Source organism: Larimichthys crocea, chromosome XI, assembly GCF_000972845.2.
Source record: "Larimichthys crocea isolate SSNF chromosome XI, L_crocea_2.0, whole genome shotgun sequence".
Lineage (NCBI taxonomy): Eukaryota > Metazoa > Chordata > Actinopteri > Sciaenidae > Larimichthys > Larimichthys crocea.
This window is the reverse complement of record NC_040021.1, coordinates 23,310,490-23,326,366: the sequence shown is the minus strand read 5'-3', so window position 1 is coordinate 23,326,366 and position 15,877 is coordinate 23,310,490. Positions and strand designations below refer to the sequence as shown.

At 41.9% G+C, this 15,877-nt stretch overlaps 2 protein-coding genes across 3 annotated transcripts in view; one reads left to right on the top strand and one right to left on the bottom strand.

Annotated features, from left to right (window-relative positions):
* Positions 1-999: 999 nt before the first annotated feature.
* rce1a (Ras converting CAAX endopeptidase 1a) lies at positions 1,000-12,601 on the bottom strand. Its single transcript, XM_010751783.3, has 8 exons — positions 12,408-12,601; positions 11,283-11,385; positions 11,048-11,131; positions 9,451-9,529; positions 9,097-9,264; positions 8,535-8,606; positions 8,371-8,433; positions 1,000-7,968 (listed from the first exon to the last, which is right to left on the bottom strand). Exons 1-8 carry the CDS (start codon positions 12,560-12,562, stop codon positions 7,739-7,741), a joined length of 954 nt encoding a protein of 317 aa, XP_010750085.1. The 5' UTR covers positions 12,563-12,601; the 3' UTR covers positions 1,000-7,738.
* peli3 (pellino E3 ubiquitin protein ligase family member 3) overlaps positions 12,565-15,877 on the top strand; it is a 32,656-nt gene continuing 29,343 nt past the window's right edge. Inside the window, exon 1 of one of the 2 annotated variants that reach the window (XM_027283885.1) lies at positions 12,565-12,650. In XM_027283885.1, coding sequence (XP_027139686.1) covers positions 12,628-12,650 — 23 coding nt within the window. In that variant the 5' untranslated portion in view covers positions 12,565-12,627. The remainder of the gene's footprint in view (positions 12,651-15,877) is intronic. The other variant, XM_027283886.1, reaches the window with a different exon arrangement.

Below are 15,877 nucleotides of genomic sequence, written 5' to 3'. Positions count from 1 at the left end.
CCGCGGTCTCCTCGATGTATTGAACGTAAACGATGAGGATTGCTTCCTCGGACACGGTGGTTGTTACATCCAGCTGGATGGAAAATTGACCGGTCTTCAGCTTTTCGATGAGTGTCTCAACGTTTCCTGCCATTCTGTCGATTCTGTCTTTCACCGTGTTGTTGGACAGTGGAATAGTCTTAAATTTGTTAGCCACCTGCGGTCCACACATTCTCTCGACCATTTTAATGCACGCAGGTTTAATCAGTGTCTCACCAATGGTGTGTGGCTTTTTGTCTTTGGCGATTAGGAGAGAACATTCAAGAGATGCAATCGTTGCCTGCCTGTGGTCGCTGCCAGCCCTTAACAAGCTGTCTTTAATTTTCTGTGGCCTGTTGGCAACAAGGAGCTCCTTTTTTCTTAGAAAAAACTCCTTCGGTTTTCCCACCGTCTCTGGATGTTTTGTGGTCTGGTGTCGTTTTAGCTTGCAGGGCTTCAAACTTTCGTTCGCCAGTTTGTCACGGCAAAAAATACATTCAGCTCGAACTTTATCCATTGCTTCTACGAACCCAAACGCCATAAAACTTTCTTGGTATCCTCTCTTTCTTTTTTTGACACATTCCTCCGCAGTCTCTCCAACCTGCGGCGTAGCCATCTTTCCCCTTAGCTCAGTAAGTTGCTAGGCAACTCAGTCCTATTTATGTATTATTACATTATCGCTGCAGTTATTACATTTTCAAAAGATTTTGTAATCAAGGGCCAATAACACAATAACCAGCCAATAATGTATATTATTGCCATGTTATTACATTATTGGCTTTATTACATTTGAAATGGCCAAAATGATTACGTTATTGGCAGGTATTACATTACTGGTTGCTACAGCATCATTACGTAACACATTAAAACACATCAAAATGAATAATACAGGAGAAAAGAGAAAGGGAAATACGAAGTGTCAATATGTCCTGCAAACATCTGGACAGACAGACGGACAAATAAGCAGCACAGACTCAGCGATGTATAAAATTACATTTATTTACAAATAGATATTTTGCAGAGTGATTCCAAAGTTTGGGTAAAAGATTGTCGTACTAAAACATGGTCCTGTATTCTCTAACTTGAATTGTACAACAAGTGTGACACAGTGAGCATAAAATACATGCACATATCTATACACTCTGTTCCTGTCACCAAAATAGATCTGATTACAAAATATAGTGCTCAGTATAAACATCTGTGGAGTTCTGTCCCGCCAGCTGACTCACTATTCAGTTTTCACAAGTTCTGAAAATGCACATTGGAAATGATTCTTCCTCTGGTGTGTATTAAAATAAGGGAGCTGCTAAAGCTTTGCAAAAATAGACTCTGCGGTCTCTGTCGATGCTGCTCTCTGCATGACATTACAGATGTGCAGGTTCTGCATCTTCAACAGCGGATGCTGATGTGTCACTGTTGGCTGAGGACACTGCTTGGGAAAAAATATGAAGTCTTTCTACAGCAATAAAGGCAAAACTACGTTTCACCCCGATTGTGTCTGAGGTTAGGCCGGTGACAGAAGATCAGGCAGAGGCAAAAGAAAAAGCATCAAGTGACAGCCTGTTTGCAAATCTCTGGAGAGCTTCTGGGCTGTGTGCTGTGAAATAATGCAGGATCACACCACTGTGAGGGGGGAGACGTGATGTGTGCCTCTTATGACAGGAAAAGAATGGGACATTTCTAGCACCAGCAGCTAATATGAAGCTTGATTCAGTCCATAAAGTTAGAACAGTCTTCAATTTGTCAGGATTAGAGAAGAAATGTTTCTAGTAATTCTGTAGAATGTGATAGTTTCCTTTTAAAAAGAACACAGATGTCAGTCTGACTGCCTTTCTTTTAGGATGAGGTCAATAAATACACATATTGGACATTTCTAAATTCATCTTTGCTTATTTGTTTGATGTAGTTTTCTTTTCTTTTTTTAAATTAAAGCCACTACGTGCAGCATACTTGGCACCCCCTAGTGGTGGTAGCAAAAAATAAAAGACCATGCTACAGTATACCCACAAAAGATACTCCACAAAAATCAATTATAATAATAATTATTATTAAAATCAAGACGTTCCCCTGGACGTAGCTGGTGGTGTGTGCAGCACCATCAATAAGACCTTTAATAATAATCCATCTGCAAGAAGCTGATATCAGCCCATACTTCAGCCTCCAGTTCTAATGTGCATGGCTTGTCCCTCTCCCAGCCTTTTCAGCTACTAGTATCCTGAACCACGTCACAGCTTAATGAACAGTCCACCACTGAGATCCATCAGCCTGCAGACACACACACACACACATTTAAATCCAGCTGCTGATGACAAACACTTCAGCAGACGAGGGAGACAACTTAAATGTCTCTTTTCATTAAGCGGCTTGTAATTCTAATTCCATTAAAGTCCATGAAAATGTGAAAAATAAAGGTTTGCTTTCATGAGGAGATGTGCTGCATTTTTCAGCTGGAATGACTGAATCAAATATCAGAGCACTATTCAGGAGGAGCAATTTCTAACGTCACTATTATATCTTCTATATAAATGCAGTTAGGATTGTATTTAAACAGAGAACACCGACCACTGAGGCACTACCATCAGTTACCAACACCACCAGGAAACTAGTGGCCAAAGTGTGAGACCAGGCGTCACTGGAACTCCACAAAGAAAAACACCTACATAATAACAGAATCATATGGGCTGTAAAATCTACACATAGTGGCTTTAAATAGGTTTGAAAATCATCACTGACCCTGTAATATGACTCACTCACGGTGGTCCTGGGAGTTTATAGAAACACAACATTAAAGGAACAGTGTGTAGGATTTAGTGGCATGACTGCAACCACCTTGCTTCACCTTCTCCTTCCTTGTGAGAAGGAGAAAGTATGGCGGCAAGAACCATGTGTAAAAGGTGACAGTAGAGTTAGTGTTTCATTTGTCCATTCTGGCCTACTGTAGAAACTGTCTCATTGTAAGGTAACAAAAACATTTTTTCAGGAGATCTTACACTAATGAAAACAGAGATAGATATATTTATATTATAATAGAGCCTCCTAAATCTGACACACTGGACCTTTGAGTCACAAAAACCCTCCACGACTGAACATGCAGCTCTATAAAATGATCCACTGCCTTAATATGTGAATAGAATCCAATATTGAGGCAAGCTCAACGGCATAAGAGAAGAAGGGAATCTATAGACACAATGAAGGGCTGATGATTTACAGGCAGCGAGGGGAGAAGCTTGGAGAGAACGATGTGGGAGGCAGAAGGAACTAACACATTCTAACCGGGAACTAACATCAGTGAGAGTCTCACCACAGGGTTCCTCCTCTCTGCATCAATCTCCTCTATTGGGGCATAATTGTGTAGAAGCTAAAGGGAAAATAAGTTAGGGAGAATGTGTTTTCCAGTGACTGATGACTGATGTCAGAGAGGCTGGTAAACAGAATGGAGAAGAGAGCTCGCAGCAGCTCTGCCTCTGACAAAGTGCTCTGCCGTCCTCTGCTGGCAGCTTCAGGTAGGTACAGTACAAACTGCCCTGTGCACTGCCTGCAGGGTTTGCAAACTTTAAAAAAAAGGAAAAAAAAGAGAGGCTCATTTAACTGGCCAAAGTCGTGAATATACATGCACAGCCCTGTTCAACAGATCTGCTCTCGCTCGGTCAGATCAAACAGATCCAAAAACTTGCACACATAATAGGATTTATTGCTGAAGACCCAAGCAGCCCACTTCTTCTTCTTCTTCTTCTTCTTCACAGTATGAGTATAGCTTATAGTGTTTCTGACATTTTGAGTTCTTCCTGTCACACTCAAATCTCACCGACTGTGAGCTGGAAAACACTTTGACGATTGGAGCGAGAGGTTAACTAGTCAATCAGCCCGCTGAAGAAATTATCTAGTTATCTGCAGTTTAGGCGTTTCGCAGCAAAGACGCCGGGTGGTCTAAGCAGAAATAACATTGTTCAAAAGGAAACAGTCACTGATGCACCCCTCCAGAGAATGAGTATTACAAGAGGTGGACTGCAAACAAAATGAAATGTCACTCACGTGAGTCTAGCTGCTTAAAGGACATAAAATCACACACTACATTGCAAAGGTCGGGTGAAGCGAAGTTGCACAAGGCCACGGCTCGAGCCGTCAAGTCCACAGTTCAACCACTTTATCTAAACCGAAGAGGAGGATGAACCTCGAAGAATTATCCTACAGAGGGGACAGTGCAAGACTCAACATGTTAGAATAAATAATAAGAAAAATGAATTTCATCGTCTTCTCAGTAAACTAGGCAGTTGTCCATGTAAACAAACCAAAGTGAGTTTTACACTATAGCCATGTTTCGATCCTAATGTATCACACATTTTAGCCAAACTTTCAGTCATTTGGCAAAAGAAAATGCAAATAAATGTTGTTTTCAGTCCCTCCCGCTCAGTCGGTAGCGCCAATTCTCCAGTCAGAAAGCAGAAGAAGACACGACGAGATGACGCAATTAAAAGCGCGCCAGTGGAACTTCAACCAGTAAAAAAAAAAATTAATGAGATCTGTGTGGAGCTATCATAGGTCATGAGGAAACAGCTGATCAGTCATGTGACTTAAGGGTTTGCTACATCACAACTTATTTGAATTTTTTAAAAATTTTGCCGTTTTCTAATTGCGACACTTCAGAAACGCTTCTACAGTTTTATCACCGACACGTGCATTTCCTTTTCACCAAACATTTACAGAGATGATTTTCTGTTTTTAATCTGCATTGCTATGCTTTTTGGCACCTCGCTGCCATTAACGGTCAATCATTGGAATAACACTGAACCTGTGAATTGGCCTGTATGTAGGGATACACATGGTCAAAAACTCTACGGCAAAAACTGTGAGAAGTCATGAAAGGAAAAATCTTGGATTCAACCTCATACATGGAAAAAACACAGAAGGTATGGTTGCTTTCTGTTTTTTAAATAAATGACCTTCCAGAACATTTACCACCACAACAAAGTCACCCACTGACTTTAACTGAGGTGAGCTATCAGAGACACTATGAGTGAACAATGATCAGGATATGAAAAGGATTGGGCTGGTTGATTTCATTCTGATTTAGCCCTATTTCCAGATCCAAGACTGGTGCAATGAAGACAGCAACACAACACGTCTCTGCTTTTGTGCTTTCTGGTTTCGTTTCGCAGTTTTTCACGGACAGCTGCAATAAAATCAAACGGATATATAAAACCTATCCCAGTGTCTGGGACACATCACAGCACGGTAATCTTAGTAGCACTCCAACAAAAGCATTTGGTATGACGTGACAAGTGTTTTTCAGATCACAGAACATGTGTTTGATTGGCAGACTGTGTTTCCAATCCAGAAACATGTTTTTAAAATAATTGGGCTAAAACCTGTCTGATAGCTTGTGTTACTGTCCACTCAGACTCTTTTTAACTTCTGTCTGAGTAGTACCATGTCATTTTATTGATATTAAATCTGTGCACAGGTGTGATCACAATGACTTTTCCAGACTCCTGTATTGTGCAAATTCCAGCTTGCAGTGTTGTGTTTGGAGCCTCTGTTAAACAACACCTGAGTGTTGGAGTCTTGCACTGCCCTCGATAAAAGACAACATATAACTAAAGCAAGAGAGTACGAGCAGTAGGTAATAACACCTTTGGTATACTGTGTAAGAGACAGCCTACGAAATCATGAACCCAAATGTTAATAGTGAGAGACTGAGAGCTCCTGTTGGATAATAAGAATGGTGTATGAAACAAAGAAGCTCAAAGTAAAGATGAGAAACAGCTGAAGGTTAACAACATACAACAAACTTCAGCTTTAAGACTAAAACATACTCTGTGGAAGGACACAGACTCTCACACCTCTTTACTACAATCTACAGTCAGGGCTCTGCATACCATGGATGTATCATAGATGAGGATGGTGCCTATTTAAGTCAATGCTGGCCTGGAGCATACAGCAAAAAGAGGGTTCTAGCTTCCAGGGTAACGTCCTGCTTATGTAACCCACTGACGATGTGCGTGTCTCACACTTGCCCCCCACGCCCAAGTTCACGCGCGGCCCATAGACTCGACACTGTGATGACATCTGACCTTTAAAATTACAAATAAAATCTCATCTTGAGGAAGATTTATGAATGCATGGATCAAATATGTCATGACTGACTTTGTCACAGTTTTACAGACATCTCAGGGAAATGTATGCTATACCACGAGTGGCCACTGAGTAAAATAAGCAAGAACTAGAGAACAAAATATGGACCTCCCGACAGCGAGAAGAATAGCTGCTTGGTTTGACACTGAAGAAAGCTCCTCAGTTGGTGTGACCTGATGCTTGACAGAGCTGTTGCAACATCAGGATGCTGCGTCACGTTTAACCTCCATGAGACATGAGAGGACACTTCACTCCAACCAGTGTGTGTTTGTGCCCTTACATAGAGTATGTTTCAGCCATTATAAACCCCATCACAACCACCACCACCACCACCCTCCCCAAGCTATCCTATCACTGACCATCACCAACAAAGCCACCAGCACTGACACATGCAGAGGTATATAAATAACCATTAATATATCATAGAAAACACTGACCGCTTCCAGCAGAGCGCTCGCTTCTGTTCCAGCTGAAGTGACTCTTAAAAACATTCAAAACAGCTGGAGGTGATGGAGATTCCTGCCACCATTAACAACAGATTCTTCCTATTTCAGCATCACGCTAATATTCCTGCACTCCAGTGCAGCTACAGCAGAATTATTTGCATTGAACAGACAGAAGAGGCAAAGATGCCAACATCTCTATGAGCCTCTAAACACCAGAATGCAGTGCAGCCATAAGACATGTTGAGTAACGGTTGTGACTCACTGTCATTGTCAGAAAACCCATTTTCCATGTGTCACTCAGGAGGAGCTCAAAGGTAATAAGGATAATTCTGATTTTCAGGGACAACACTTGCCTCTTTAAGATTCAACTGAACAAAACAAGTAAATCTTAACACTGATCCAAAGTCCCAACTCCATCTAAACCCCTCAGCTTGATACTGAGAACTCCACAACTCAGGTCCTATTTCATAGTTTTGGCCATCAAGTGATCAAAACATGAACAACTGGACAACAATCTGACAGTGATTGATGTTTAGTGTTCTTCTTTGTTTTCTCTGTCTGACTAATCAGAGGTTTGTTTCAAACCTGAGGCTGTTTCCAGATGTTCCACAACTCATTTTGTTATGATCACTGACAGATGTGACAAAAATGAGACCTGAGCTGTAAAAAAGCAGATTTATCCTTTAAAATGAGGCAGGCTGAGTGGAACATGAGTACACCAAAAAGGTACATTATGACGCTTCATCACAAATTGATGAGATCTAACAGCGTAAGAGGATCTGAGGAGGAATCGTCCTTCAGTGTTGGAACTACGCTACAACCACATGGTGGACAGTCTTCAGTCCACTCCCAGCAACATGAAACCCCGCCTGCTCAGAATGAGTCACTCTGTATAAGAGCATCAGCTGATTACATATGTCACATATGTCAATGCGCTGACATATCACGGGTCCATAGACCATAGAAAATGGCTACAGATTTCCACACCTCTGCATGGCAACTTAGCCGACATGGCTGTGGGTCCAAACTGGACCTGACCTGAACTCTAACTTAGCAAAAAAAAAAAAAAACAAGAACGCCCTCAACTGCTTCATCAGCGGAAGGTGACGTGACAACAGCATAGAAGTGTGAGAGAGCGGGGATCAGGAGAGGCAGAGGGAGCTTGGAGAGGAGGCGAGGGTGCAGACCGGTGTGGGGACGCCGTAGAAGGAGGGGTCAGTAAATGGGAAGAGGAAGAGGAGGAAGAGGACCACCCCCAGCAGGTAGGAGGACAGGACTGTTATGCGGTGGGGGTGTTCCAACGCTGTGCTGATAGCAGGGAAACCCATGTAGTTACAGAAGGAGTGGCAGAGGACTGGACCCATCAGGTGACCTGCAACACAGAGGACGAGGAAGTGTTAACACTGACCAGCATACAGGAGAGAAGGATTCATGGCACCACGCTCAAGCTCACAGACTCTACTACTGTGCAACTTATTTTCATTCTTAGCATGATTTTTGACTCAATTTCACCAGCCTTTAACATACACACTTAGAGATCTTTCTGTTAGAAACACTAGTTTTCTGGGTGCTGCTTTGATGTGTTTTTTTGTTATTAGAAATAAATATATAGTGTATATGTATAACCATATTCCCCTTAGAGTTTACCTCACCTCCTTTTGTTAAATCAATCTGACATTTCATTGAATAAATATCTCTGTTGACGCCTTAAACATCTGGTTTCATGTGACTTCCTCTTGAGCCGTGGTAACAGGTGCAGATGAAAGCTCCTCACCTGTTCTGATGAAGATGAAGGCGGTGTAGGCCCCAAACACTGCTGTGTAGGAGAACTGGAACACTGTTGTAGAGAAACACCATTCATCATCAGCTTCTTGCTCCTAACTGTACCTCCCTCTGTGACCGTGACACTCGCACATCATTCCACACAGCAGCTCTCACCTGCAGAGAGGAAGATCCCTGACAGCGTGCCCTGCCTGAACCTCAGCAGCTCGATCACATGGTGGAAGTGAGCTGGAAGAGACACGGCAACATTGTTGAGGGATTTGATCAGGAAGCTTTCACTGGTACTGGCTTCAAAATAAAACAGAAGAATGAAATAAAATCCAAAAATAGGAACATCAGACGACGTTCTTCTGAGGTGCAGCCTAACACCTGGTTGGTTCATTGTTTAGTGGTACGAGATGCATCAACCCTGCTATCATTTACTGTGACATAATAATACAGATACATGTATTTTTGAACATGTAGTGCAGTGAGTATTAAAAGAATAATGAATTAATTACTCAAGTGTCTTTCACAAGTTTCTTTTAGATTATTTAAATTGGGGTTTGAAAAAACACACCCAAAGATTCAGAACTACAGCAAGGATTGGACAAAATCACAGTGACACTGCTACAACTTCAGAGATAGAGGTCAGTTAAAACAGTAACTAACATGAACATCAGGAGCATGCTTCAGTCCCTTCTTACATTTGGAGGTGGAAATAAAAGGCAGAACTCACCGACTCCAAAGAAGAGGGGGCAGGTGAAGATGGCTGTGGAAGGACCAGCACAGGGCACCAGCATGGGCAGCATGCAGGCCCTGAACACCAGCTCCTCTGTTAACGGTGCCACCACCTGATTCCTCAACCAGCGCATGTCGCTGAAACACAACATCCAAAACCACGGGTCTGCAGGGAGACAGACAGGAGGAGGTGAAGGTGGAGGTGGAGGAGATCGTGTCATGTTTTGTTTCATCAGAGAATGACACGTTTTTGACTTGTGGTTGAAATGCAACACAAGCTGGAACCAAATCTGTCAAAAGCATCAAGATTTGGACTAAGATGAAATGGCACTGGTGGCATATAAAAACTCACCAAATGCCACGCGGATCCCGTCCATGAAGCTCCAGGGACAGTCCATAGCCAGCTGCATGAGGGGGCCCAGAAACAGGACCTGCAAGACAAGACAGGTTCTAACTTCAGGCACTGCCTGGATGTGACTGACTGTACTGTATCTCATCATTTTGTTCATTCATGATGTATTCCTAAAATATTTACTGTTGTCACACAACATCAACATGAACTACATGCAGCAGGTACCCCTACAGTCTTCTCTGTTAGTGTGTCTTAATGCACAGTGTCAGCACTTATTGACACACGCAGGTCTCACAGTAAAAACAGGAGCATCAGCTTCATGTAATCACTGTTATATTCACTCCTGTGTGAAAAAGCATGATGGCACAGTAGCCTGGAGTTTATGTCTGATCAGTGTTGACGGCAAATGTAGCTGATAAAGCAGTTGTTTCCTCAGAGTGTGCTAGAATGACCAGGAACGCTGTCCATCAAGCTGTACCCTCACTGAGCAGCCTAAGATAGCTGTTAGCAAAGAGTGAAACAGTGGCTCTGCATCAGACTGGCATTATTTCACTCACAGTTAGGGTCGTAAAATTCTGGGAATTTTCCTAAGTTGGAATCGGAATAGGAATTAACAGGAATAAACCAGGAATTTACTGAACTGACGGTTGGCCCTGAACAGTGAATATAAATATAGTTCTGGGAAATATATTTGAGCATAATCTAAAACAACCAGACTTCATGCAGGTCCACTTGAATATCTGCTATTCCTCAGTCACATGCACATAGCACACTGCTTACTGCAGGGCTATTGAGGCCACGCCCCCTACCTGCACAGGTGATTTCTGTACCTGGACCACACTTTAGAGCCCAGAGCACACAGAGACTGTTGAAGACACACATTTGAGCTCGTGGACTACATAATATTGTTCAATAAAATAATTCAAACTTGATAAAGTTCTACTTACAAATAAATCTGTTGAAATGTTTTTTAATTGTTTTATTTTGCATGTCTGCTTATGACAAAACTAAATGTTTAGATTTATGTTTGGATATGATACACTTTGTTTAGATTACCCCCAGTTTACAGTTAATTCACATAAATTTCCATCAGTTTAAGTTTCTGATTTGGATTTTTTTTCCCAAAAAAATTCCCAAGTGTAACTTTCCATGGAAAGTTTCTGGAAATTTACTGGAAACTTTCCACCCCTTTGCAACCCTACTCACAGTACTGCAAAGAAAAGGTACTGGTGACATACTCTGAAAAAGAAATTCTATGAGTACCCCTGAAGAATGAACTGTCCTGACCTCTGGTGGAAGATTAAACACACTGAGAGAAACACATCAACAGTCTGAGATCATGTAGCTGCCATCATGAAAGTCATCACAGTGCAGGCAGATATTAGTGTGCATCAGTGATTGCATCACTAGTAAAATTAGCACGGTTAGCATGCCTGTTGTATCTTGTTTAATTGAGTTATTACCATGGATATAACTCAATTAAACAAAATGCAACACTTGGGCACTAAAAGCTCCACTTTAGACTCAAAGTGACACTTGGTGGCTTCAATCCAGACAACATGTCATGGTCAGAAGTGTGTAGAGGTTTTTTTCTTACCATGGTGAGCAGCAGAGGAAGGACGACGGCAGGAATTAGACCTTCAAACCGCATCCCCATGAGAGCGAGTAACGACGGGCCAGTCTTAGACACACACACACACACACACACACACACACACACACACACACACACACAAAGAAGTCAAAACCTGCAATAAGTCTGATAACACATGAGCTGCAGCATGAGCGCACACAGCCACATGAATATATTCACATGTCAGACGTGGACTCACCCTGACGCCTGTGAACTCTCTCCATGCCCACACGAACAGAGGCGACAGGCCCGACACAATCAGTACGCTGGTGAAGCGCCTCTTTATCACAGTGGGGTGATCCCTAAGAGAGTGGAGACAATGATCACACCATCATCATCACCACCATCATCATCATCACCACAGAGGGACAGGAACTAAAGCTGCTGCAGCAGCTTGTCACTTCCACACACATCGTTCCTCATTTATACAAGAATAGTACATTTATACATATCTTTATTTTATTTATATCATTATTAGTTTTATATTCTATGTTTAGTTGTGTTATAACAATGTTACTACAATGTTCTTACAAAGTTCTTAATGATAAGCTGATGTGTGATATCCTGTGAAAGCTTCGGTCCATTCAAGTGTCTCCGTGAGTTATGAATGGCAGTTGAATGGAATCATTCATAACATATTAGAGTAGTTGAATTATTAATTTCACATTAAACTAGGCATCAAGTGACTGCTCAGTGATGCTGCTCTGCTGATGCTTCGTGAAAGTGTTGGAGCATCACTTCCAGCTCTTGATGACAAACTCCAGTTCACTCCAGTCGTCTGCTCTGCTTCCTGAGGAAGGCTCGCTCAGAGTTCTTACATGAAATGTGAGGTTTGACACAGACATGAGTGTGGGCACGGACACAGGAGTCAGCTTTAATCCTGATGAGATGATTCAGTGTTGACCCTGAACAGAACTGGTTCAAGATCCACAGACTGCACACTTCTTCTCTACTTCTTCTAGAAGTCTTTGAACCTCCTGTACCTCTGCTGACGTCACTGTCACATGTCAGTGAAGTTATTCAAATATAATAAGGCCCCTCACAGGTTAGTCCGGCCAGGCTGGAGCCGGGCTGGGGATGATCGGTGACTTTAAGAGCTTCAATACAGACCACAAATAAAATGTTACCATCATTATTATTATTATTATTATTATTATTATTATTATTATTATTATTGTTATCAGTGTCAGATACAGTGTGAGGAGCACGTGCAGCACTGATCTCAGTCACATGAATCATGTTTGTATTTACAGTGAGTGCATGGAGACCTATGGATGATGATGATGATGAAACCACGCAGTAACCAGCTGCATGCAGAGCTCACCTGGGCAGGTCACTCCTCCACACGTACAGACTGCCGACATACGAGCAGGCCAGCAGCAGGCAGGACAGCACCGACACCCAGCACAGCCCGTCCGGAGGCACGAAGCCGTCACCGCCGAGCTCCGTCTGCTCCGTCACAGAGTTCTCCGCCGCCATGACGACCGAACCGAACTGCTACTCCGCCCCGGGACGGTGTCTAACGGGATGAACCGTCCAGCAGCATGAGGTGTGAAACATCCAGCAGGTGTGTCGGTGTGACGCGATCACAGACTGCTTTAATGTGAGCTAACGATGCTAGCCGGAGGGCTAGTTTCTGCGGCGCTGTATATCAACGTCATCACATGTCGCCGTGTTTTCCCTCCTCCCGCTTCTTCTTCTTCTTCTTCTTCTTCTTCTTCTTCTTCTTCTTCTTCTTCTTCTTCTTTCTCCGCAGCTGGTTCTCTTACTGTGTCCTTCGCGCCACCTTGTGGTCATTGTTCCTTCATTGTTCTCGTCCTTTGTTCGGTTTGTTCCATGTTCATAGTCTGCTTCTGCACCTCTCTGGGCATGTCTGCTCAAACAGAGCATCACTTTGACGTTAGAGTTCTCGAACTGTTTCTATCCGGCCCTGTCACTGTATGCTGCTGTTACAATACGGCCTGTGCTGTTATTGATTCACTCAAACATAAAGTAAATATGAGAACAATCTACGTTCACCAACTCACCAAACCACAGTGTGTTTCATGTCCTCACAGAAATGGAACATCTAGTGATGGGAAGTTCACTTCTTTTTAGGGAGTCAGATCATTTGACTCAGCTCACCAAGAAGAGCCAAACGGCTCTTCATTTTACCACTTCTACTTTCTATAATTCAGCCAAATTCAGCGCTGTCTTGACTTGATGATTTATATGTGTACACATATATCATTTAAATCATTCAATACATCTTTTGTACTGAACTATTCTCTTCTGTAGAACAAACTACCATTCTGGGTTCAGGAGGCTGACACGGTCACCACCTTTAAGAATAGACTTAAGACTTTCCTTTTTGATAGAGATTATAGTTAGGGCGGGCTCAGGTCATCCCTTAGTTATGCTGCCATAGGATTAGACTGCCGGGGGACTCCCCCTCCCTCCCCCCTCTCTCTCTCCCTCTGTACAGTAAGTCTCTGTTGACTTGTTCTGTACACGTGACATCCATTGCACGTCTGTCCGTCCTGGGAGAGGGATCCCTCCTCTGTGGCTCTTCCTGAGGTTTCTTCCACCTTTTTTCCCTGTTAAAGGTTTTTTGTGGGCAAGTTTTTCCTCACTCGAACCGAGGGTCTAAGGACAGAGGGTGTCACTCCCTGTACAGATTGTAAAGCCCTCTGAGGCAAAATATGTTTTGTGACTTTGGGCTATACAAATAAAATTTGATTTGATTTGATATTCAAAAGTAAAAATTACATTTTTAAATATCAATAAATTGCTGTAGCCAATTGTTTTCCCTTGTAACTCTCTGAAACAACAATGAATGCACTAACTTGCTTGTAGAAGCACTCTGCCACACAAAGCAGATAGAAACTCCTATAGAAACTTAAGCATAGACATAAAAAAATTGTCGCAGCAGGCATGTGACATTCAGTCAGTGCATGCACCATATTGCTTTATAAAAGAAAAAACGGCTCGCAGACAGGAGCCGGCTCCCATCGATCACTTAAAAGAGCTGGCTCTTTGAACTGGCTCGTTCACAACCAAGACATCACTAGTAACATCTAGACATAATTTTGCTGTGAGCTACATCCATTCTGATTTGTAATGAGTGTGTTTGTCTAATAAATAACTGTTTCTAATTTTTATAATCAAATGTTCTTCTGTTTTGAAAAATAGCTTTCTTGTTTGTCTTCCTTTTAATCACGTTTTGTATTGCAGATTATGACAAGCTTTCTGTTTTTCTATCTATATCTATCATATATTGTTAGATATTAGATTAAATGGTGGTTAGCAATGCTGATTATTAATTTATTATTTCCAATGTTTTGACAATCAGTATTGGAGAATGTCGTTTCCATGGTGAAGAAATTGAACTTTGACCTATCTGGAACAATCAGCAGTAACAGTGACATCACCTCTGTCATAGATGTATGAACATGTGACAATTCTTACTGACAGATTACAGACAACATGAAAGTAAATAATCAGATGACTGAAGGCTGAATTCCATTTATCTGCTTCAGTTTCAGTGTTGTATTCACTGTCACCCTGCTAGGACTTTCTAGAACTCTTGAATAGAACAAAGCCAAACACTGTGTGTGTGTGTGTGTGTGTGAGTGTGAGTGTGTGTGTGAGTGTGAGTGTGAGTGTGTGTGTGTGTGTGTGTGTGTGTGAGTGTTGAAATGTATTCCATTAAACCTTTGTTGAGTGGACACATTCCCATCACACGGTGCAGTAAGGCTACAGAGTTACTTTGTGAGATAAAGAGTCAGTGTGTAAAGACTTGCTCTGTTTCTTTGAACCATACCATGGACCGTACAGTGATGGTTGGAAAGCCACATTCAGCACTGGGTCCATTTAGTAGCTGCTCTGGGACTGTTGATTGTTTCACATGATCTTCATCCGCAGATTGTCATGGATTTATTTCATCATGTTGGCTTATATTTAAGTTTAAAAGCTTATTCTCATCTTTGAAACAATTTTTGAACTTCATGAGAATAAATGACATTACAGTGTGAACACGTGTTTGTAACTGCTCCTCCTCCTCAGACGTCGATTTGTTACTTTGTAGTTACTTCAGTAAAATAATCACTCTGAAGATATGGCACCATCTTTACTGCGTACACCACAGAACAGTTCATGACTGATGGTAAAATGTCTAAAAAAGATGAAAAACTCCAGACGTTTGTTTTTCTAAACACATTCCACAGAATTGACATCGGTCAGTTCAATTTTGATGGAAAATTAAGTTGTTGTTAATTAAGTTGACCAACAAAGCAACACACATGGAGCCGTACAGGCTCCTCTCCACAGGAGTGAGCTGACGAGCTGCTGTAAGATGACTGAACACACTCATGAGTTCACTGTAGTGTTACAGTAGACAAGTGATACGTTCACCAGATGGCGCCAGAGTAATAAATGTTCAGACCCAGTACAGGTTGTAGCATCCATTATGAATTTATTAAAAAGTCATTCAATATTTAAAAAGTGAGGACATGATGATTAACAGAGACATTTCTGATTTTACCACCTGTGAAAACACGCACACACACACACACACACACACACACACACACACACACACACACATTGCTTCAGATTTGAGTTTGGTTGTCATGGTTTTCTTATTCTTCATCATGACATGAAAAAGAAGCTTATATTTTAAAACAAAAATGACAAGGTGCACAGTATTATTATTCTATAATAATAATAATAATAATAATAATAATAATAATATTCCATTCGACATACAGTGCAGCTGAGTCTGATGGGTATTTGCTTCTTCATGTATTGGCTCCC